A 21677-nucleotide genomic window follows, 5' to 3' on the forward strand; every position below is an offset into this window, starting at 1 on the left:
ATCACCCCTCCGATGTCATCGAGTCGAGATTGGCCATATTATTCCCAGTGCATGATGTGTTTGCTGAAAAGAGTCATGGTGTAGATATCGAGGATGGTGGAAAATTGCAGATGAAGGCGGGCAGCGCATCATCCTTCACTTCCGCGGAGCAGCTCCGCCTCACCTCCCCTCACCTCCCCCCCCATTCCAGATTCACCCCACGCCCTCGGACTGGGCCCTCACTGGAAAGATGGAAACAATTTCCAGGATATCCTCGATGCTGGAGACAGGTATGTTGCCTTGGTTAGGACGCTTTTTCTGACTCTGACTGACTGGAGACGTCACTGTGTGAACAGCCCGAGAGCTCACTTTAGAGGCCGCCCAGTCCGCTGCTATTAATCGAAGCTCGAAATCAGATTACTCGTCACGAACTTACAGTGCCGCTCATGTCAAGAAGCTACTTGACAGTCGCCATGAGCGGGAAGTGCTAGATGGAATGCGCAGGGTCATCTCGGTATGGGGTTTCTGAGGTACCATATGAATCGCAATGGCTGACTCAATTCGCTGCAATAGCTGATGTACCACTCCGAACCCTCCCTTAATTTTTTCTCTGCGGTTGTCAAAAATGTCGCTAGTGCCAATCTTGAAGTCAAGAAGTTGGTTTACATCTATCTGGTTCATCATGCGGAGGCTGAACCGGATTTGGCACTGCTCTCTATCAACGCAATTCAGAAATCCTTGACCGATTCCAACCCTCAGGTTCGAGCTATGGCGCTTCGGACTATGTCAGGCATCCGGGTTCCAGTGATCAGTCAAATTGTTTCGCTGGCTATCAAACGGGGATGTGGGGATATGAGTCCTCATGTGCGCAAGGCGGCTGCTTTGGCTATCCCCAAGTGCTATCGTCTGGACCCCAACACTCTACCGCAATTGATGGGATATCTCTCGACACTTTTGGGTGATTCTCAATACTTCGTGGTTGGTCCCGCAGTTGCGGCATTCTTGGATTTGTGTCCGGATGAGATCGACTTGATTCACAAGAACTACCGGAGTCTGGTAAAGAAGCTGGTTGACATGGATGAATGGGGTCAGCTTGCGACTTTGCGTTTGTTAACTTTCTATGCACGGAAGTGCTTCCCTCGTCGAACTCGAATGGTTAAGCCCTCGGCACCTGAGTCTTTCTACGATGATGAGAATCTGCAGGATGACCAAAATGACGGTGAGGAGTATGAAGCACCGGTGATGGATCCTGACCTCGAGCTTCTACTGCGAGCCTGCAAGAATCTTCTTATGAGCCGAAACTCTGCCGTCATTGTCAGTGTTGTCCGCTGTTTCCTTTACCTTGCTCCTTCGGAATATATTGAGTCAGCTATTGGTCCCCTTGTGGCCCTTTTACGAAGCCCGCAAGATATGCAGCTCATTGCTTTGTACAACATTGTTGCCGTTGCTTTAAGGACTCCTAAGCCTTTCGCGCGATACACTGCCCACTTCCTTGTTCATGCCAACGATCCACCCCACATTTGGCGTCTCAAATTGGAGGTTTTGACCATTCTGTTCCCGCATTGTGGAAGACACTGGAAGGGTGTCATTATCGGTGAACTGGAGCATTTCTCTAAGGGCACAGATCCGGATCTGGTGCGAGAGAGTGTACGGGCCATTGGCCGCTGTGCGCAAGGAGATACAAGCACATCTGGCATGTGTTTGCGAATCTTACTCGGCCAGATCTCTAGTTTAGATGGAAACCTTGTGTCAGAGTCATTGACTGTCATTCGCCACCTGATTCAACAAGATCCTGCCTCGCATAAAAACACTGTTCTTCAGCTGGTCAAGCACCTCGGTTCCACAACTCACCCAGATGCACGAGCAACGATCATTTGGCTAGTCGGGGAGTTTGCTGGTGTTGATCCAGAAAACAATATTGCGCCTGATGTCCTCCGCGTTCTGATCAAGGGATTCGCAGATGAGACTGAAATGGTCAAGCAGCAGGTTGTTCTCCTTGGTGCCAAAGTTTATCTTCATCATCTTCTACAAAATCCACCAAAAGAACAGCCCGAACAAACTGAATCTTCCACGGAGCCAGAAAAGTCCGCTCCGCAGCAGGACTTCCAAAACGAGTGGAATGACAATGGCACCGGAGGCTCGCCAGATGCCGATCAGCCGCATGAAGAAGGTCACACACCAAAGGCCAATGCACGAGAAGCAAAGGAAGGTGAAGAAGAAGAAGAAAAAGAAGAAGAAGACCGCATCACCCTGCTCTGGCGCTATATCCTTCTTCTCGCACGCTATGACACATCGTACGACCTCCGCGACCGAGCTCGTCTGTACAAGAGCCTTCTAGAAACACCCTCTTCTACCCAGCTCGCCAACCTACTTCTCTTGGCACCAAAGCCAGTTCCCCACGCCCCAAGCCCGTCCGAAACCCGAAAGGATTTACTCATCGGCTCTGCCACACTAGTAGTCGGCACTGATGCTGGATACCACGGTCTGCGCGGCTACACCACCCTACCAGACTGGGTTGAACTAGGTCACGAGCCAGACTCAAGTCTCCGCGTTGAAGACGTGAAGCCAGACACATCTGCCACCCAGGCTTCTCTTACTGCCGGTGCCCGTCTCGACAAAGCTCTGAAGGAGCACCAGAGCACTGTTGCCCCAGTCCGGAACAGAAATGGTGTACCTATGGCTGCGGACCCCGCTGGGAAAAAGACGCTCGACCAGTGGCTACAGGAAGAGTCTGAGGAAGAAACAGAAACAGAATCCGAGACTGACTCGGAAGGTGAGACGGACTCCGAAGAAGAGTCCGGCTCCGAGGAGGAGTCTGACGAGGATGAAGAAGATGATGATGAATCCGAAGAAGAAACGGACTCCGAAAGCGAGGCTGTTCAAAAAGAGTCTACGCAGTTACTTGGATGATCTATGCCAATCTAGGGTCTAGATTTTACGGAGTAGCTGGGCTGGTATTAGGCTATCATAGAGAAATTCGGATATATATCGGTGGTCATAAGTCCTGTCACATCCCCACGTTTGTGTGATCTGAATATCTTACCCAAGGCATGTGAAAATGGGCAAAAAGAAGGTGAACTAAGTGGTGAAAAAGAGAGAGGAAGTAAGGGCACAAATTATGCATGAACTGGTACACTCACTTCGAGATTTCTATCAATAACTTGTCTAATACTTCATGGCACCGTGAACAGGTGACCCATGTTGTATGGAATGAGACTTATGAGACAGTAGCCAGCACAGGGAGTTGAAGATATGCACGATATAAGAAGATCATTTGAAGCGCGTGTGGGCAAACAATCAAGAAAACATAGCCTTAATGCAACAGAGAATGCACTTCATCTCACTCTTCAACGCCCAAGCTTTGATGGCCAATGATTCAACACTATTCTCCAAGTCCAGATCTTGTATCCTTCTTTTCTCCCTCAAGGCTATTCGAGTTGTCAAAGAGTCAGTCAATTCCTCGGACACAGAGAGAGACAATAAGTGTAGCTACCTTTGCAGATGTAAACAAACACCTGCAAGCATACAGCCAGAAAATAGAAAACAGTAGCAACCCCAAAAAAGAATCTGGTCGTTTTGCTGAAACCCAGATAGAACATTTTGACCTCAGCAAATTTGATGGTGAGGGCTTTGCGAAACTCTTCTTTGGAGCATCTTGTAGCTGTCACTTCATCAGTCTCCGAGGGGACAGTCACACTTACCGGAACGTAGTAAAATTGCCGCATAGAAAGTCACGCTAAGAAGATAAAATACCACACTGACCGTGTTTATGGACTTTGTCCTGAACTAAGCCCGGGTCGATTTTAATCGAAATCCGCATTGTTTGCCCGCCTGTCACCAGGCATAAGATTCGAATGAAGTTGTTGAGATCTACCATCCTGGGCCAAGTGAGTTCCACGTGTGGAAGCTGGACTTTGGCTATAGCTGCATGTTCAAAGATCAGATCTCAAGAGAAAAACGAAAAGCTGAACCTGTTTAACGTATCGGTGGAGCGTCTCTCGTGTTGATTTTTTCCTCAATACCTCAGTAGATTAAGCTCAGTTGTCCTATGAAATCAGATATCAGCAAAGAGCCTCAGTGGAGAAGATTCTTGGCTACTTTTAGCGCAACTACGCGTTTCAATTTAGATTGTATAGCCTAGTCTATTCCCTTCTCTTTAATTGCAGTCGAAGTGGGCCTAACGCGCAAGCAAGCTCTTCTGCGGTGTTTTCCCGGCACTAAGAATTTGTATCTACCAGCGGGGCGATGGAGAATGTTGAGATTGGCTCTTATCTCATTGCCAGGCGTTAGTCGTTGAATGCTAATCAAGAATGGTGTTGGTTGTTATACGGAATAGCTTTTTTTTGCGAAATGTATGAAAGCCCGAAATCCCAAGAAAATTCAACGATAACCCTGTTGATCTCTTCCTCCATCCTTGTTCTATACCAGTGAATTCTTCTCACTAGCAACACAGCCCGCTATGATTAATTCCCCCGTGGATTAATGTCAATGGTAAAGCCCTCTGGAAGACCTTTCCGAGCTGTTTCTTCCAACTCTTCTTTGGTCACATCATCGTTGGTGGTGAATCTGGCTCCTTCAGTCAATCTTCACTCGGGCAGGATGAGAACAAAATGGACAGTTCTTCACATACGAGGAGATGTAGGTGGGTGGGAAGCTCGCTTCACTAATGATGTCCCCCAAGTTACTCACGCCTGCTTTCACAAAGACATCTTCGATCCTATGGTAGTCGGTATAAATATCAATGGAGAAGCCAGTGCTCGGGATGCGACACATGTACATACTTTTCAGGAATGCCCGTGCCATTATCCAGGAAAACCCAGTCGTTTTTGAAGCTAACAGCAAGTTGCTGGATTCTTGTAAGTCTTTTGATTCATTTAGGTGGCAGCACATGGAAACATGGGTGTAGGTATAGCTTCAAGACTCACCCAGTTGATCATGTTGAAAATAAATTGAAATTGAGATTCTTCAAAGCGGACTAAATCAGTGAACAAAGGGGGATAGTTATCAAGTCAGCCAAAGCAGGCTGGAGCCAAAACTATGCAAGATGACCTCATCTTCATGTCGAGCTACCTGCTCGAGAGCTTAGCCATAAAAAAAGAGATGTTATTTGATTGGTGGGGTGGACCTCAAGGGATAACTCACTATAAAGATGGCAATCCGGATTTGGCAAGCTTAATGGATTTGTTTCTCTTCAAGCCAGATCAGACTGGAATGATATCCAACAAGTCATTGAATGATGTCAAAGCCTCCTATTTGCAAGAGGCTCTCCGGATGAGTCCGGAAAAATATATACCCTTTTGCGCCTCTCGCTGCGGGGACTGACATTAGCAAAGTAATTCTTTTCAGGGCCACGCTACTAAATGTATTAATAATTACTCTCTAGCAGACGCTGTTTGCTAAACAAAACTTTCGCTGTCTGTTGCGAGAAGATTAGCCCAGGCTTGGGATCAAGGGTTTAAACTATTATACGAAGATCTAAGGTAGGTTCACAACCTCCAGATCATGATGGTATGGTTGTTATGAGAGTTCAATAGATAGCCATAGAGGAACCAATGTCCGGTGCGAAGTAAATATCACCTTCTATAAATTCGACAACTTCTCAATAAGAAGTATATGCATGTCAAGGAAAAGTGAGTTCTGTTAACAATCTTGATGAATAGGAGCATTAAAGTGGAAAGAAATGACAATAGAATTCAAGATCTCTGATACGTAATTGTATAGATTTCAAAAAATGTCGAACTAATCACAAAGCCCCATCCTTAAGAGGAATTCCTTCGGGTGTCCATTTTTTGAAGTTCCTGCAAGGCAAGTCTGCTTCAAACATAGCATCGACCTCAAGTGTTGTACGGTCTTTCATCTCAGGAATGATCAGCCAGGTAACGACCAAGGTGAGCAAACACAAGCCAGCGTAAACAAAGCCTGTCTTGCCCTTGAGATCTCCGGCATCTGTGTTGTAAACGTAGGGAAGAACAAGATTGAAAACGACATTTGACAACATGTAGCATAGAACACCAATACCCTGAGTTTTAGCTCGCAGACGAAGGGATGACGTTTCTCCCGAGACTGCATATGATGCGGGCCATGCTCCCAGTCCACAAACTACTACCACAGCCATCATGCAAGCAGCGGTGTACCTATTGAGTACGTTAGCTAAAGATGATAGCATAATTGGGGAAATGACATACCAAACAACAATTTTGCCCGACCAACACCCTGCGATTCCCATACTCAGCCAGATGAGAGTCGTGACAGCCAAAGTGCTTAACATCAAGTGACGTCTTCCAACGCGACTCATGAGCCACACACCAACTCCATTCGCAATAAGACCCAAAACAATACCCAAGATGAGCACAATCAGACTGAGGCTTGACCCCATGCCAACGACCTGCATGAAATAACTGGCACTAGCCAACAAAGGCACGCCGAAGAAACTTGGGACCATAAAAGAGAAGGCCACAATTATCGTCCGGCGCCGGTTTGTCCCCTTGAAACAATCGGCATATGCCAACTCTTGTGACATTTGCACCTCATGCATAATGGACAGACGCATCTGGGCGAGAAGTCGAGAGACATCAACTTTATCAGTATGGAACCACGCCAATGCACGGTGAGCAGCATCATATTCACCATTCCTGATCAGGTACGACGGGCTCTCCGGCAAGATGCAAATCAGCATGAAAGGCAATATAGTGGTAAGCCACTGTGTCCCGAAAGGAATGAGATAAGCCGCCGCCGATACTTTCTTCTCGCAACCATATATGACAGCCGCGCCAAGCAGTTCTCCAAGTAACATGAAAGTCGGCGACAGTGCCATCGCCGAGCCTCGCAAGCTAGTTGGCACAGTCTCAGAGAGATAAGTCTGAGCACAAGCCATGGCACCCCCGACTCCCCACCCTTGCACTGTTCTACCGACCAGAAACGCACCGCGACGAGAGTTCAGTTCGCTGGGTAGGTTGGAGCAGAAGGCGATGGCAATGCCAGCTGCGCAGACCACGCAGCTTAGGCCTAGTGACCAGCGGCGACCAATACGATCTTGAAGCCAGCCGGCATTGACGGCTCCGACCATTGAGCCCACGGGTCCAATGGCACTCCATACGGACAGCCACGTTGCTGGGATGATGTATGACCCATTGTATAACTCGCCAAATTCTTGTTTGAAGTATGGAACTGCGGTGATTGTGCCGAGAATAACGGTATCATAGCCGGTCAGGAGGAATGCCAATGCAAGACCGAATGCGCACGCGACAATCTTGGGGTAGAGACGCACTCCCTGGAGCAGAGGTAGGTTATCAGATGAATATTCGTCGGTAGTGGGCACATTGGTATGAGCTTGCTCCATATCCCGGCCCCATTCTGGCTCCGAGTGAGCCATTGTGAGCTGGAATATCTTTTAGGAGAGAGTGAAGATACAAACAGCAGTCTGCATACTTATACCGATTCGGCTACTTTGGACAGATCAGCTTCTCCAGAGATAAGACCCCCGGAATATTGGGGCAATGCAGCGGAAGGCATAATTTTCAGCCAATATCAAGGCACAGAATATGCCCCAAGCTATCTCGGCTTGCCGTCTGCTGTCAAGAACGCGGGGGATGAACTCCCCAGAACGCCAAGCGTCGGCTAGAGAGCCTCACTGCCGAAATAGCCAATCGCCTCGCGTCCTTCGTGGACCTCGCGGCTTCTGACTGGTTGCTTCGGCTAGATTGGATCCACTCCATCTGTATAGACATCTTTGTTTTGACGAGGTTAGTGCTGGTTGGAATCGAAATACCCGCTGGCTTATCTACAAAACCGGACTGTCCGGATCTGCAGAGATCTGTCAAGCTTTTTTTTTCCTGCAATCCTACCTGATAATCTAGTTGCCTGAGCCATCAGCGCTGTCGTCATTTTGCAACTACCTTCGACGCCTACAACACAGCGCACTATACAAGATGGACATTTCTCGGGTTATCAAACCCTGGAAACTCAGTTCTCAACGAGTTTTGGTCTTTCTGAATGCAACAATTATCGACCCGGTTCAGGGCGAGCTGGTTCAAAATGCCACAGTCCGAATTTCGGATGGGAAGATCACCCAGATCGTCACCGACGGCTCAACTAAAGCCACAGAAGATGTACCAGAAGATAACATTATTGATCTGACCGGGAAGTACCTATGTCCTGGCTTGATCGACTGCCATGTCCACATCGCCGTGGTCCCAGGCGAAGCCGATCTCCGTGCCTACAAGGACATGACCGAGCGTATCAGTCTTCTCCGTCAGCCACTCGTCCTGAAATCTATGCTTGAACGTGGCTTTACCTCAATCCGAGACTGCGGTGGCGCAAGTCTAGCGATCAAGGAAGCCGTTGAGGATGGAGTCTTCCCTGGACCTCGTCTCTTCATCGCCGGCTATGCCTTGTCCCAGACTGGTGGACATGGTGACATGCGCGGCTGTCACGACGCTCAACTTTGCTGCGGAGGCTCACTGTCTGGAATCAGCAGGATTGTCGACGGCCCTGCAGAGTGCTATAAGTATGCCCGTGAGGAACTGCGCCAGGGAGCGGACTTTATCAAGATTATGGGAGGTGGAGGTGTTGCAAGTCCCACAGACCGCATCGATCATGTCCAGTTTTCAGACGAGGAGATCAAGGCTATTGTCACTGTTGCGCGTAATGCCGGCACCTATGTCACGAGTCATAGCTATACACCGCAGGCAATTCAACAGGCTATCAAGCTTGGCGTGCGCGGCATTGAACATGGAAACCTCATCGATCTTGAAACCGCAAAGATAATGGCTGAGATGGATGTCTTCTTGACACCAACACTCATTGCACACGTCATGTCCAAGCAATTGAATTTCCTACCTCCCGATGGCGCTGCTAAGAACGATGAGGTTCTCGCGAAGGGACTTCAGGCAATGAAGATGGCGGTTGAGGCTGGTGTGACTGTTTGTTTTGGTAGTGATCTTCTCGGTCCGATGCATTTTGCTCAGAGTAAGGAGTTCTCGGTTCGTAGTAAGGTCTTGACGCCTCTGCAGATTCTTCGCAGTGCTACTGTCAATGCTGCTCGTCTGATTATGCAGGAGGATCGACTTGGTCAGATTCGGGAGGGATTTGCTGCCGACCTGCTGATTTTGAATGAGAACCCGCTGGAGGATATTACTGTTTTGGATAAGGTTGAAGAGCATGTGATGGGTGTGATTAAGGATGGGAGGGTTTACACCTCGCGGTGGGGGGCTCTCAAGGTAGATACTTGAGACTGTGAAGCAAATGTAAATTCTGGTCTTCTTAGGATATGATTTGTCAAATTAAATATAAATATTATGTGGTTTGCAATGTTAGCTGTGGACAGAAATCAGAATTGTGGTCACGTTGCTGAAAACATATATTCATAACACGTCCGGGCTTTGGACGGAGATCTTCCAATATTTGCAATGCTTTGGTTTCTTCGACAATCCAAGAGATATCAGCCACTGAGACACGAGCTTAAGTCACGGGGAATGGAATACTATTAACTTTACGAGTGCCTCAGAGCCTTGTCAACGAATATACAACCGAATATACAACCTGAAAAACCAGGCGAACATCTGCCAGGGCGGTGTGGCCCTACTAGGTCTAGCGCGTAAACCCATCCCGCAGTTCGTCATATAGTGCCTGGATCTTCAACTCCAGCACTCTTTCCCTCACTGGAACGAGGATTGGCTTGACAGTCAGGATGCTTGAAAAACTCACATCGCCACCACTCCTATAACTCTTTCCTTCTAACGGATCATTTCTCACCTTCCTTTGGATTTGCTGTGTTCCCACCACCACGTTGTTTGACGCACCAGGACCAGCCTCAGGACACTCTCCTTCACCGTGATTTGGAATCTCCCCCGCGGAGAAAGGGGCACATTTCTTTGTTGCCAACGGCATTGTTCCTACAACCCTCACAATGCCTGGGTTACCCAGTATGTCAATGACCCCGGAATTTGAGTTCACATTGGATTTGTATATTGATCTGTTGGCTTGCAGCTAGTGTTGATCTCGATGAGTGCATCGCCCGCCTGTACCGCAAAGAACTGCTCGCTGAATCGGTGATCGAAGCCATATGTCTTAAGGCTAAGGAACTTTTAATGAAGGAGAGCAATGTGGTCCACATCGCTGCTCCGGTCACCGTGGTCGGTGATATCCATGGCCAATTCTTCGACATGATTGAGATCTTCAAGATTGGAGGATTCTGTCCGAATACAAACTACCTCTTCCTCGGTTAGTCCGGCCTGATACTGGGGCTGGAAGAGGAAAGAGCCTTTGGGCGGAACCTCTCCGGCCCACATTTCTTGGCGTGGGTCGTTGCTAACACAAGACTATACAGGCGATTATGTCGACCGCGGCCTGTTCAGTGTGGAGACCATCTCGCTTTTGGTGTGCCTCAAACTACGATATCCCTCCCGAGTCCACCTCATCCGCGGCAATCACGAGTCTCGCGGAGTCACCCAGTCTTACGGGTTCTATACCGAATGCGCACGCAAGTACGGCAACGCCAACGTGTGGCACTACTTCACCGATATGTTCGACTTCTTGACACTGAGCGTCGTGATTAATGACGAGATCTTCTGTGTACACGGCGGTCTTTCTCCCTCCATTCACTCCATCGATCAAATCAAGATCATCGACCGGTTCCGTGAGATTCCACATGAAGGCCCCATGGCCGATCTCGTCTGGTCAGATCCAGATACAGAGCGTGATGAGTTTTCGCTCTCCCCCCGTGGTGCTGGATACACATTCGGTGCGCAGGTTGTCCGGAAGTTCCTGGAGGTCAATAGCATGTCGCATATTTTACGTGCACACCAGCTTTGCCAGGAAGGCTACCAGGTTCTCTACGACGACAAATTGAGTACGGTCTGGAGTGCCCCCAACTACTGCTACCGTTGCGGCAACCTTGCGAGTGTACTCGAAGTGAGTGATACAGGCGAGCGGTATTTCAATATATTCGACGCTGCGCCTGAGAACGATGTTCATCGGAATGAACAGCAGGCCCAGCAGACCAAGGACGGCCCGAGTCCAATTGTTGACTATTTTCTGTGATACCCATTGGTTTATGATAATGTTTTGTTTGACCATACGATTTCTTTTTTTCCCCCGGTTTTCCACTAGCACTAGACAGGAGTTCTGGATAAAGTTGTGCATTCACCAACAGCGAGTTTTGCTATTTGGCATCTGAACTGAACATATTTCACACCGAGGATCTCAGCATGGCGCATAAAACAATAGAACCGGGTACAAAGCATCGGCCCGGCAAGGGCAACTCTAACAAAGTTTTGTCAAAGAAAGAAGATCAACGCTTTGAAAACAAACAAGCCGCTCAAGAATTCAAGATAGCTCTCTCAATCCACATCTACCAGTCCTTGGCAATGTCAAAGGACCACTCGAACTGCAAGTGAGTGTGGGCATCATCATCAATGAACTTGGAGACAGCGTTGTAGTGACCACGGGCAATCATGCCAGAGGGGGCCTCCTCCTCGTTGACTGTAAGATAGGATTAGCAAAATCCAAACCAAAGCACGGATCAAATAAGAAAAGACAATAAACTTACACTCCTTCTCGTAAATAGGCTTGGTGGTAGTGCTGGGCGCATAACTACCCAACATCTCCTCATCCTTGCTAACACGAATACCCTTGCGCTTAACCACCTGCAGGTACTTGAGACCACTCAGGACCTCATGGTGAACCTGGAAAGTAACCTTGATGTGGAACTTGGCGCCCTCCTTGATGGTGAAAGGCTTGTCCTTGAGGCTGTCGACCGAGCCGGGGCTGGAGAGGTCGATCACGACGTCGGGTCGGCCCTCGACCTTGAGTGCCAGGGACTTGATGATGCACTTGCGGGGGTCATTGGCTTCATGGATAGGGTCGCCGCCATTCAGGCCCAGCGAAGCTTTCCAGCGGTTCATGGCTTCATCGTCCTTGTCTGGTGCGGGGAATAAGGTGTTAGTTGGGGATACAGCATAGCCAATGCAAGCTATTGAGGTAGATCGTCATGGAATGAATACTCACCGAGCTGGTTGTACTCGTCGATGGTCTTCTTCTCGCCGACCTTGAAACCCTCAGTCTGGGTGGCGGCGAGATCGTCCTCGTGGTTGTCGACCATTGTTTACAGAAGGCGGGGCACGGAACCAAGGTGCTGCAGTCCGGGGAAGATGAGATAAAGGTGAGGTGGATGAACAAAGGGGGATTGGGGATTAAGAAAAAGGGGGAAAGAGAGACAGATTTCAGCCAAACTAGAGACAAAGCGTCTCTGATGTTTGGTGGGGGTGGAAAGGCGGTGGGAGAGGGGCGAGGCTATTCGGATTTCGCAGATTGCAGATGCGCCGTTGGTCCTGCACGGTTATATTGACATTGGATCTGCTCTACTTGATGCAGGCTATCTACTGATCTTGGTTGCTCTGGGGTTTGCTGTTTTTTTTTTTTTGCAGTTTGCAGTTAACTTGAGACGATCTAGGCCCCGGTTTTGGGTATCCTGTGGGGTTCAGGAGTATCTGCCCACGTTGTCTTAATATGCGACATGCATACACACTGGGGAGTCCGGTGGATTGGCTCGAGACATCTGCAGGTGGCAGAAACATGGAAAGGGCAGACTGTTGTTAGTCCGGCTTGTCGCCGAATGGTATGTATGTCTTCGATATCGATATCGAATAATGCTCAGGATTCGGTCTCAGATTCGAGGATGTACGCGTCGACGCCTTGTTTCAGATAACTCCAATGGTAAATTGAATCAATTGAAAGCCGGCCATTGCCCTCGACTTCAATGTCCTTGGACATGTTCATAGAAGGAGTGTCTATTCACAAACAAAGAAAGAATGCCAGGTCACGGGGCCAAATAGTCAATAGAATACTGCTGGGGTGAACCAATACTGTATAATTGGCTAATTGACCAACCACAAGCCCCAAATACACCATCTGACGCCCCCCACACCGGACCTTACCGGAACGAGTCAAGCTCAGAACGGACTCAACTCTCGTCGCGACTTCTCTTTCTCCCCTGTCTTTTATCTTTTTATCTCGGCTCTTCTCTTTTTTCCGTTATCAATTGGTGTTTTTCTTTGGCGCGCTTGTTTTTGAGCTTCGACCAAATAGGAAGATCGCGGTTTTCATTCTCGCTTGACGCGCCTGATACGTGGCCGCCTTTGGCGCATCTTTCCCTCTTTCACCAGATCTTCATCTCCCATCACCCCATACAACCCAAGATGTCGCGAACTTTGCCAAAGAAATTCAACCCGCTCATCCTCACCGAGGTGTCTCCTTCTTGTAAGTTCCAGTCTGGCGCGTGTCTCGCGCGACCGCGCATGCCCTGCGGCTTCTCAACTCGTGTTCCATCGAGTCTGACCGAGACATCATCGCTAATGGTTTCATATTTTAGACGAGGAGCTCCTTGCGCGCCGCCGTCTTGGAAAGACACACCTTTCCGTTCGTCCTGCTCAGATCGGTACCTCAAATGCTACCAAGCCCGAGAACCTGGGTGTCTTCGAATATGCCCACCTGCGCGCTCCTTTGCCCAAAGATCTGAAGGGCTCTGAGATTTTCCCATCCCACACCGCTCAGCAGCACCCCGAGACCTACTTTTTGATGGTGAACGCACCTCCGACTTGAGATTTGAATATCGCTAACTGACCTGATTATAGCGTCGTAGCAAGGACGGATTCGTCAGTGCCACTGGAATGTTTAAGATCGCATTCCCCTGGGCCAAGGCCGACGAGGAGAAAGTTGAGCGCGATTATCTGAAGGCCCGCGAATACACCAGCGAGGAGGAAGTCGCTGGCAACGTGTGGATCTCTCCCACATTTGGTAGGTTATCCCAGACTGCCCTATCGACAACACAAGTTCTGACTTGATCACCCAGCCCTTGAGCTCTCCAAGGAATACAAGATGTACGACTGGGTCCGCGCCCTTTTGGACCCCACCGATATTGTTCAGAGCCCGTCCAGCGCAAAGAAGCAGATCACTCCCCCGCCCAAATTCGAAATCCCAGAAGATGAGCCTGAAATGCCCCAACGCCGTCGCGGCCGCTCCGCCTCTCCCAGCAAGCAGTCCCCTCGCAAGTCCCGCACGACTCGCGTCGGAAAGGATGTCATGGGCACTCCTTCTACAAATGCTGCCAACGCCAGCCTCCACTCTGCTCTGGAGATCACAGCAAGTGGCATGGACACTGAAGCTGTCCCAGAACTGGCACCCGCGCAGGGCGAAACACAAGTGAAGTCCGCTGGATCTCCGTCGAAGAAGCCGAGGAGCAAGAAGATCGCTATCACCGAGGAGCCCGAGGAAGAGACCATGGAGGAGACCAAGGAAGAGAAGAAGGAAAAGAAGAAGGCTGAGAAGAAGGCCGAAAAGAAGACCGATAAGAAGGATGAGGCCAAGGACAAGGAAGAGAAGGCAGTTCTCTCAGCGAAAGTTGATGCTCCACAAGAGGTCAAGACCACCGAAACCACCGTGTCTCTTGATATGCCTATCAGCCTCCCTGAAGTCCCGTCCGCTGCTGAGACGGAAGCAATGATTGCCCAGGCCAAGGAAATGGTTGAAGACGCCATCAAGGCCCAAGCCGGCGCTGCTGTCGAGTCAGAGTCTGTCAAGGTCACAAAGAAGCGCAAGCCCGAGGAAGACGATGAGGAAACCTCAGCCGAGTCCACCCAGCGGACTAAGAAAGCCAAGGTGCTTGAAAACAAGCTCCGGGAAGAGCGGGTTCGCAACCGCTCCATCTTTGGTGTTTCCGTCGCCTTTGCCCTTGCGTAAGTCAACCCACTCCCTGGAAGAACAACCCATACTAATCTAATATATAGTGCTTCGATTCCCTACTTCCTTTAAGCATAATCTATGTTTCCCCTTCTGACCAGTCTGAACAAACCCTCCATCCCCTCTACTCTGTCGCATGCGACTTTTAGCCCTCCCCATTTCTTTTCTTACCCAATTCCCCTTGACATTATGATAAATATATTCCTCGCCGGCGACCCTCAGTGTACTGTACCCGTCATTTGACACTTTCTCTAATATCTTGCCCCTCTATCCCCTCTGCTCTCAAGACTTGGTTATGGGCATGGTCCCTGAGCTCTTCCATTTACCCCCATATCCCCTCATACAAGACCCACCTTGCCCTCCTACCACCCATCTTTGGGCAACTACCCCTGCGTAGTTAAGAACCATTTTCGCTTAATGACAGTGATTTCTTTGATGCTTCTAGTATTGGGACTTTGTAGATGGAACGGTAGATTTAGACCGTGAGACGTAAAATTGCTGCTTATGGTACAAAGAAAGTTACTCAAAAAACGTGATTGGCCGTGTCAACCAGATCTACAGTGTGAGTCAGACCTCCAGCGTGGCGTGACATAGCCTTCACAAATCAACACGACAAATATGAGTTAGCGAAGTTGAGTCATAAGCTGGGTCATAGGCTGGGTATCTTCTTCTCCAAACAGTCTGCCAAGGCAACGGTCGAGGGAAAGGGATCTGCGTCGAAACATTGTCAACAAGGCTGAGGCTTGATAGGCAATACGTAAACGGGAACACGAGGGAATAGACCGACGAACTACTCCTCCAAACACTTGAGCAAAACAACACAGTTGTGGGAACAGTGACAGCGCACAGCCGTCAACGAAGTTGACACATCACGGCAGCACGTAGATGTGAACACAGCGGCGTTTAAATGAATAGGCGTACTTCTTCTCCAAGCACTCGAGCAAGCCGAGACAGTTGATGAAAATGGATTCGCGTCAATCGAGAGCAGTGTAAGCCCGATGACACAGTGCAACGAGACATACGCAAGCACAGAGGTCAAGTTGCGGGATCCAAAGAAAGTGTAATCATGTGTTCCCGTGGGAACATCCAGAGATTAAACTGAATAGAACAGATACTACACTTGATCTAAGCCATGTGGCAAAGAGAGCTGAAGAAGAAAGAAAGAAGACACATTTTGGGGGAGCAGCGAGCATTATATAGATCAAGAGAATGCAAACACGGCAAACGCGCGTAGTTTGTGCATACGGTGCAAACATACATGTCGACCAAGCTCCTGTTTCTCTTCTACTCTTCGCTCTTCAATCTTTCAATTCTTTTGTTTATTGCTTGGTATTTCTCCTGGCGTCATGTCTTTGCCTGGCCTTGAGTTGACACAGCCCTCGGAGGAGCGGCAGCAGGTTACTGCACCTCCGTCGCAGATCAATTTGAATGCGCGTTGCGAATGGCGCTTTGAGGTCGCCTTCGGGCACATTATCAAGGTCAAGGTATGTCTGATGTCCTAGAACATAGAAAGGTCATCTTCATTTAGCTAACAGAGCTTCAGATTCTTCATGGAACCGCTGAGCTCTTCGGCACAGAGCTCGCCGAGTCGCAAACTTACACCTTCTCCGGCACAAAGGCCGCAATCTTCACCTGGCACGGCTGCGCCTTCGAAGTCAGCGCCGCAGAGACAACGTCTACGACCTCTGATGGCGTCACACCGATAATGGGCCATGGAGCCGGCGGGTGCCAGAGCGAATACACAGCTGAGGAAACGCCCATGATGGAATACGCCAACGTCCACTTTGCGTTAGAGACAATGCGCGAGGAAGCACAGTCAATCGGCAAAGACGGACCGCGCGTGCTCCTGCTCGGCCCCGAGGATTCCGGCAAAACGAGTGTGGCGAAGATCCTCACGGCGTATGCGACCAAGATCGGCCGTCAGCCGCTGGTCGTCAACCTCGACCCGACAGAGGGTATGCTCGGCGTTCCTGGTACCCTCACTGCGACTGCGTTCCGCACAATCCTCGATGTTGAAGATGGTTGGGGAAGTAGTCCTATGTCCGGTCCCAGCCCTGTGCCTGTGAAGTTGCCCCTTGTGTACAGCTACCCGATGCAGAACCCACTCGACGGTGAAGGCGCCGTCTACCGACCTATCATTTCGCGCCTTGCTCTATCCGTCACGGGCCGGATGGCTGAAGATGAAGACTCACGCGAAACTGGAATCATCGTCGACACGCCTGGAGTTTTGGGCTCGGATAAGCCTGGTAGCATGGAGCTGATCAATCATATCGTGACCGAATTCGCTATCGATACTATCCTTGTTCTCGGCTCGGAGAGGCTGTACAGCACTGTCGCCAAGCAGTACGATAGCAAGCCCAGTTCCAGCGCAACGGCTGCTGCCTTCGACGAGCATATCACCGTTGTCAAGTTGACAAAATCTGGTGGTTGTGTTGGTCGTGACGCTGCCTTCCGCAAGGCTACGCGTGAGTCCCAGATCCGCACTTATTTCTTCGGCAACAACATCCCTTCGTCTACGACTGCATCGACTGCGCTTTCTCTTTCCGCTTCTTCCTCCTCTACTGTTACTCTTTCCCCGCATGCGCAGCTACTCGACTTCAAGTCTCTCCCTGTTTACAACTACACCGTTACTTCAGTCGACGATGAAGATGAAGACGACTACGACCCCTCCCAGCTCTCGATGGACTCTTTCCTCCCCGGTGGTGGCGCCGAGGACCTTCAGGAAACAAAGCAAGACCCCGACCGTGCTGCACCGCTGCCAGGTGTCGTAGGCTCATTTTCCGAATCCTCTGGAGGCGCAAATACCTCCACAGCTTCCCAGCACAGCGGTAGCAACGTCCCATTGAAGAAGGTCCTACCACCTCCCCCCTCTGCTCTCGCCAACACACTCCTCGCCATTACCCACGCTCCCACCACCGCATCCCCCACCGAAGTCCGCGACGCTAGCATCATGGGCTTCTTGTATGTCGCCGATGTCAACGCCGAGAATGGCACAATTCGTGTCCTTGCGCCTGTTGGTGGAAGAATGCCTCCACGAGCCATTATTTGGGCGAAGCGCTGGCCTGGTGAGTTGGTCGGGTTGGTAGGTTAGGCTGCTTATCTCTTTTTAGTTTTTCACATACCTATTGAGTCCTACACGGCTCTAGCATTGCATATATTGCTCGGATCTGGAGTTACGGCGATCTATTTGCTTTAACGAGAGTTACGCTATGCTTTATGATTCCATACGTTTGCATTTACTTATCTAGCAATGCATCTTTCATTCTATGGAGTTCTGTATCTTTTTTTGTAGTTTGTACACGACATGAGCCGTAAGTTTCACCAATGGACTGTCTACCCCGTTGATAAACAGGTAAGAGGGCACATCATCTTGTTATGGGAAGATGACATAGAGATGACGAAAGTAGCCTTCAAATACGGAGAAGTCGAACTTGCACGACAAGTAGATAAAAAAAAAAATCACAGTCCATACAAGTCCTGATATTATTTTTCATAATAATTGCTGGATATCAAAATCCTTTCCCGCTTTCGTCTTCGGATCATATCAAACAGCCTCAAAATGACACGAATAACACGCGACTCAGTCCAAAAAATCCCGTTAGCCTATGCATCCTGCTCAATCGGCTGCAAATCTAGTGACACCCTCCCTCGCAAACTTGAAGCAATTAGCGAAGCAGGTTTCACCGCGATCGAGCTTTCATTCCCCGACATTGTGGAATATGCAGCACACCTACAAGGCCAACCAATTGCATCAGATAATTTCTCCGAACTCATCATAGTTGCCTACGGGATCCGGGAGCTCTGCGAAGCCAACTCCTTAAGTGTAATGATGCTGCAACCGTTCGCGAATTTCGAGGGCTGGCCTGAAGGATCAACGGAAAGAGAAGATGCCTTTGCGAGAGCAAGGGGTTGGATAGAGATCATGAGAGTTCTCGGGACAGACCTACTGCAGGTATGAACTAATCCGCGTCGCGATGGACTCTGTAAATTGTAGACTAATCAGTCCCTCAGGTCGGAGCTACAGATACACCACCTGACAAAATATCCATCTCCCGTGAAGCAATTGTTTCCGATCTCCGTGAACTAGCCGATATGCTAGCAAAGCACGGTTTTCGCCTGGCCTATGAGAACTGGTGCTGGTCAACCCATGCACCGGGCTGGAAAGACGTATGGGCAATTGTCTCGACTGTCGACCGCCCGAATGTCGGGTTGTGTCTCGACACATTCCAGACTGCGGGCAGTGAATGGGCGGACCCAACGACTGAATGTGGTCTTATCGAAGAGGTACCGTATGATGTTTTGCGAAAGAACTTCGCCGCTAGTATGGATGAGCTCGCTCGCACCGTTCCGCCTGAGAAAATCTATCTGCTGCAGATCTCGGATGCGTACAAGGTTTCTTCGTTGAAGAATGAAACTATTGATGGACTTAGGCCACGTGGTCGCTGGAGTCATGACTATAGACCTATGCCTTATGATGGCGGTTACTTGCCGATTGAAGATGTGGCGAAGGCAGTGTTGAAGACTGGATTTCGAGGGTGGTTCTCTATGGAAATCTTTGATGGTGGGCCAGAAGGAAAGGGGAAAAAGTATGAGTTGGAAGCTTATGCAAAGAGGGCGATGCAGAGTATGCAAAAGTTGTTAACTAATTGCGCCAGTGAGTGACAGCAATGCAGTTTGATTGGATATACTATTCATTGTTTGAGACGAAATAGATGCAAAGGCAAAAAGTTTACTATAAAAACCAATCAACCAAAGCTAACGAGTATCTCTATCGAGAATGGCTGAAGGGGAAAACTTTTCCCTCAGGATATTATGAAGCACCAAGCAGTTGAAAAAGAAAAAAACTGTGCTCATGCCTCTGTCTGCCCGATCGAGCGCATGCTCACAGCGTGATAGCAAGGGACGCTGCCAGTCTTGTCGTTGCTGCTTTTAGTCCCCGCATACTAAAAAACCGCTGGCTGAAAACGGCATTAGTGTTCTTATGTTTTATATTGATGTAGAATTACTCTATTTAACAAGAACAAAAACATGATAGTCCTGTTTCTAGGGTGAAGTCAGTGACCGGCAATGACACTACAGTCACTCCATCGAAGATCTGCTCTGGAAAGGTTTCCCACGGAATTTACATGTTCAGGATAGCGCCACAGAAAATCAAATAACATTAGAAGGTGGCATAGGCTCGATAAACTGTCAACCCCATCTTGGTCGAGAATTCCAACTCAGCGTCTTTTGCGACAAAATAGACATTCCCTTCCCCAATATCATGAACTGTTCCATCACCCACATCCATCTTTCCAGAGCCCTGAGTAGCAATTAAGATACTAGGGCTTCCAAGAACCCGGTGCTTTTCAGCTTCCTTGGGAGACAAGGTCACGCCCAGGACATTGAACTCGCTAAATGGAGGGCTATATTCATTGGATTTTCCTTTTAGTCCAATTGGGCTCTTTTTCGACTGGAGAAGAGAGTCTTGTGGGCTATGTGGCTGGAATGTAAGAGCCTGTGAAAACAACTCGATATCATCACGATCAGCGCGTGGACAGAAGCCCGTGTTTAGGACGTTGTCAGAGCGCGCCATGCACTCGATGATGTCACCAGATAGGTACGCATGGATGCTGTCGGCAGGAACACAGACAGCTTCTCCAGGCTCCAGGACCATGTAGTTCATTAGAAGAGCGGCGACCAAGTTCCCGTTGTCGAATTTTGTATATTGCTTGCTGAGTCGATCGAGGAGTGATGGAACAAGCTCGTTATTTCCAAAATCAGACAAAGGAATATCTTGGAGTTTTGTAATAATCTCAGATACGGTATCCGGGGGCAAGCTTAACAAAGTCTCGCATAGTTTTCGTAAAACTCCGTCATCAAAGCTCTTATGCGCTGGTACGAATTGCTGCAATGGCTTCAACCGCATGAGCTCTGCAATGTCGTCGAGAGTCTTGAATCCAACAAACGATTCAAATCGCGACAGAGCGATGGCGATCTCGGGCTTGTGATTGGTGTCGCCGAATTTCTCAGGATTCTTCGCATGCAAGCGCTCGGCAAGACCTTTATCTGGGTGAATCTGAAGGGGGAGTGCTTTTGCAAAGGAGAGCACCTGGTCATAGTTAGTGCCACTTGTCACCTCTACTACATTTACTTAATTTTTCACCTTTGGGAGAAACGGGATGTCAGGCCCGTATCTATCGCAAACTGACTGTCCAACAAGATCGGGATTTTCCTTGAGATGCTCAGAGAGGAGCTTTCCAGTAGAACGGATCCGAGATGGCACCGAAGGATATGTACCCATCCACATCTGCGTGATATTAACGCCATTGCCTCATTGCGTACAGAGTGGAGGACTTCTCACTTCAGAATATGTCTCCGAGGCATCTAGCTTGCTCGCATCAGGCATGTGCGACCAAAGGCTGCCAGCAACTGAGCTTTCGCCTTGTTTGCCCCAAGGGTCATGCTAGAATGGGATTTTTAGTTTCTTCCAGCGTAGTCATGTATGGAAATGTGTCTCACCTTGCATTCGCAAACGAGTTGCAATACTCCGTTTGCCATTGTAGAAAGTGTATGTATTATGTGCAAATGGGATAATCCGATCAGATTTCATACCTTATAAGCCAGTTCGCTGAGATTGCGGTGATATGCCCATTACGTTGATGTTTCGTCATTGACGTTGCTACAAGCAGGTATCTTGATCTGCGCCAAGATTCATTTTACCCCGGAAAAGTGACAGTTCGAAACTTGGTTCCGTACCGGGCTGCTTCTCTTCTGCTTAAGTCCCCGTCATACTGATGAAATCGCCAGTCAACAGGAGAAAACAATGAGTGAAGTTCTAAAATTTGACTATCCTACAAAAACATAAGTGACGGACAGATCATACACGCGCTGTACAAAGGCTCTAGAGCTTGGGTGGTGAACAGAAAGAGGAAACACTAGATTAGAATACAATATACTTCAATGAAGCAATCGCAATCATA

The 21677-nt window shown here is 49.0% G+C and overlaps 10 protein-coding genes across 10 annotated transcripts; 6 read left to right on the plus strand and 4 right to left on the minus strand.

The window, feature by feature from the left end:
- Positions 1 to 229: 229 nt before the first annotated feature.
- On the plus strand, positions 230 to 2889 carry N7508_003225 (AP-3 complex subunit beta; the record flags this gene model as incomplete). Its single annotated transcript, XM_058461291.1, has 3 exons — positions 230 to 269; positions 336 to 493; positions 553 to 2889. 3 exons carry the CDS (start codon positions 230 to 232, stop codon positions 2887 to 2889), a joined length of 2535 nt encoding a protein of 844 aa, XP_058321868.1.
- Positions 2890 to 4442: 1553 nt separating this feature from the next.
- N7508_003226 (uncharacterized protein) lies at positions 4443 to 4916 on the minus strand (the record flags this gene model as incomplete). Its single annotated transcript, XM_058461292.1, has 4 exons — positions 4443 to 4545; positions 4610 to 4696; positions 4761 to 4825; positions 4905 to 4916. 4 exons carry the CDS (start codon positions 4914 to 4916, stop codon positions 4443 to 4445), a joined length of 267 nt encoding a protein of 88 aa, XP_058321869.1.
- Positions 4917 to 5722: 806 nt separating this feature from the next.
- N7508_003227 (uncharacterized protein) lies at positions 5723 to 7351 on the minus strand (the record flags this gene model as incomplete). The annotated part of the gene is made up of 2 exons (XM_058461293.1): positions 5723 to 6113; positions 6165 to 7351. 2 exons carry the CDS (start codon positions 7349 to 7351, stop codon positions 5723 to 5725), a joined length of 1578 nt encoding a protein of 525 aa, XP_058321870.1.
- A 556-nt stretch (positions 7352 to 7907) lies between these two features.
- N7508_003228 (metal-dependent hydrolase family protein) lies at positions 7908 to 9209 on the plus strand (the record flags this gene model as incomplete). Its single annotated transcript, XM_058461294.1, has 1 exon — positions 7908 to 9209. One exon carries the CDS (start codon positions 7908 to 7910, stop codon positions 9207 to 9209), a length of 1302 nt encoding a protein of 433 aa, XP_058321871.1.
- A 677-nt stretch (positions 9210 to 9886) lies between these two features.
- On the plus strand, positions 9887 to 11019 carry N7508_003229 (serine/threonine-protein phosphatase; the record flags this gene model as incomplete). Its single annotated transcript, XM_058461295.1, has 3 exons — positions 9887 to 9902; positions 9967 to 10200; positions 10307 to 11019. 3 exons carry the CDS (start codon positions 9887 to 9889, stop codon positions 11017 to 11019), a joined length of 963 nt encoding a protein of 320 aa, XP_058321872.1.
- Positions 11020 to 11329: 310 nt separating this feature from the next.
- N7508_003230 (rho GDP-dissociation inhibitor) lies at positions 11330 to 12079 on the minus strand (the record flags this gene model as incomplete). The annotated part of the gene is made up of 3 exons (XM_058461296.1): positions 11330 to 11460; positions 11528 to 11899; positions 11986 to 12079. 3 exons carry the CDS (start codon positions 12077 to 12079, stop codon positions 11330 to 11332), a joined length of 597 nt encoding a protein of 198 aa, XP_058321873.1.
- Positions 12080 to 13175: 1096 nt separating this feature from the next.
- On the plus strand, positions 13176 to 14787 carry N7508_003231 (KilA-N domain-containing protein; the record flags this gene model as incomplete). The annotated part of the gene is made up of 5 exons (XM_058461297.1): positions 13176 to 13236; positions 13349 to 13557; positions 13611 to 13773; positions 13829 to 14711; positions 14763 to 14787. The coding sequence occupies 5 exons, from the start codon at positions 13176 to 13178 to the stop codon at positions 14785 to 14787; spliced, it is 1341 nt and encodes a 446-aa protein (XP_058321874.1).
- A 1274-nt stretch (positions 14788 to 16061) lies between these two features.
- Positions 16062 to 17806, plus strand: N7508_003232 (cleavage polyadenylation factor subunit CLP1; the record flags this gene model as incomplete). Its single annotated transcript, XM_058461298.1, has 2 exons — positions 16062 to 16199; positions 16259 to 17806. The coding sequence occupies 2 exons, from the start codon at positions 16062 to 16064 to the stop codon at positions 17804 to 17806; spliced, it is 1686 nt and encodes a 561-aa protein (XP_058321875.1).
- Positions 17807 to 18274: 468 nt separating this feature from the next.
- N7508_003233 (sugar phosphate isomerase/epimerase family protein) lies at positions 18275 to 19377 on the plus strand (the record flags this gene model as incomplete). Its single annotated transcript, XM_058461299.1, has 2 exons — positions 18275 to 18667; positions 18727 to 19377. The coding sequence occupies 2 exons, from the start codon at positions 18275 to 18277 to the stop codon at positions 19375 to 19377; spliced, it is 1044 nt and encodes a 347-aa protein (XP_058321876.1).
- Positions 19378 to 19876: 499 nt separating this feature from the next.
- Positions 19877 to 21103, minus strand: N7508_003234 (uncharacterized protein; the record flags this gene model as incomplete). Its single annotated transcript, XM_058461300.1, has 3 exons — positions 19877 to 20806; positions 20861 to 21004; positions 21059 to 21103. The coding sequence occupies 3 exons, from the start codon at positions 21101 to 21103 to the stop codon at positions 19877 to 19879; spliced, it is 1119 nt and encodes a 372-aa protein (XP_058321877.1).
- Between the last annotated feature and the right edge of the window lie 574 nt (positions 21104 to 21677).

This window comes from Penicillium antarcticum, assembly GCF_028974205.1.
Source record: "Penicillium antarcticum strain IBT 31339 chromosome Unknown utg000003l_segment0_segment0, whole genome shotgun sequence".
Taxonomy (NCBI): domain Eukaryota; kingdom Fungi; phylum Ascomycota; class Eurotiomycetes; order Eurotiales; family Aspergillaceae; genus Penicillium; species Penicillium antarcticum.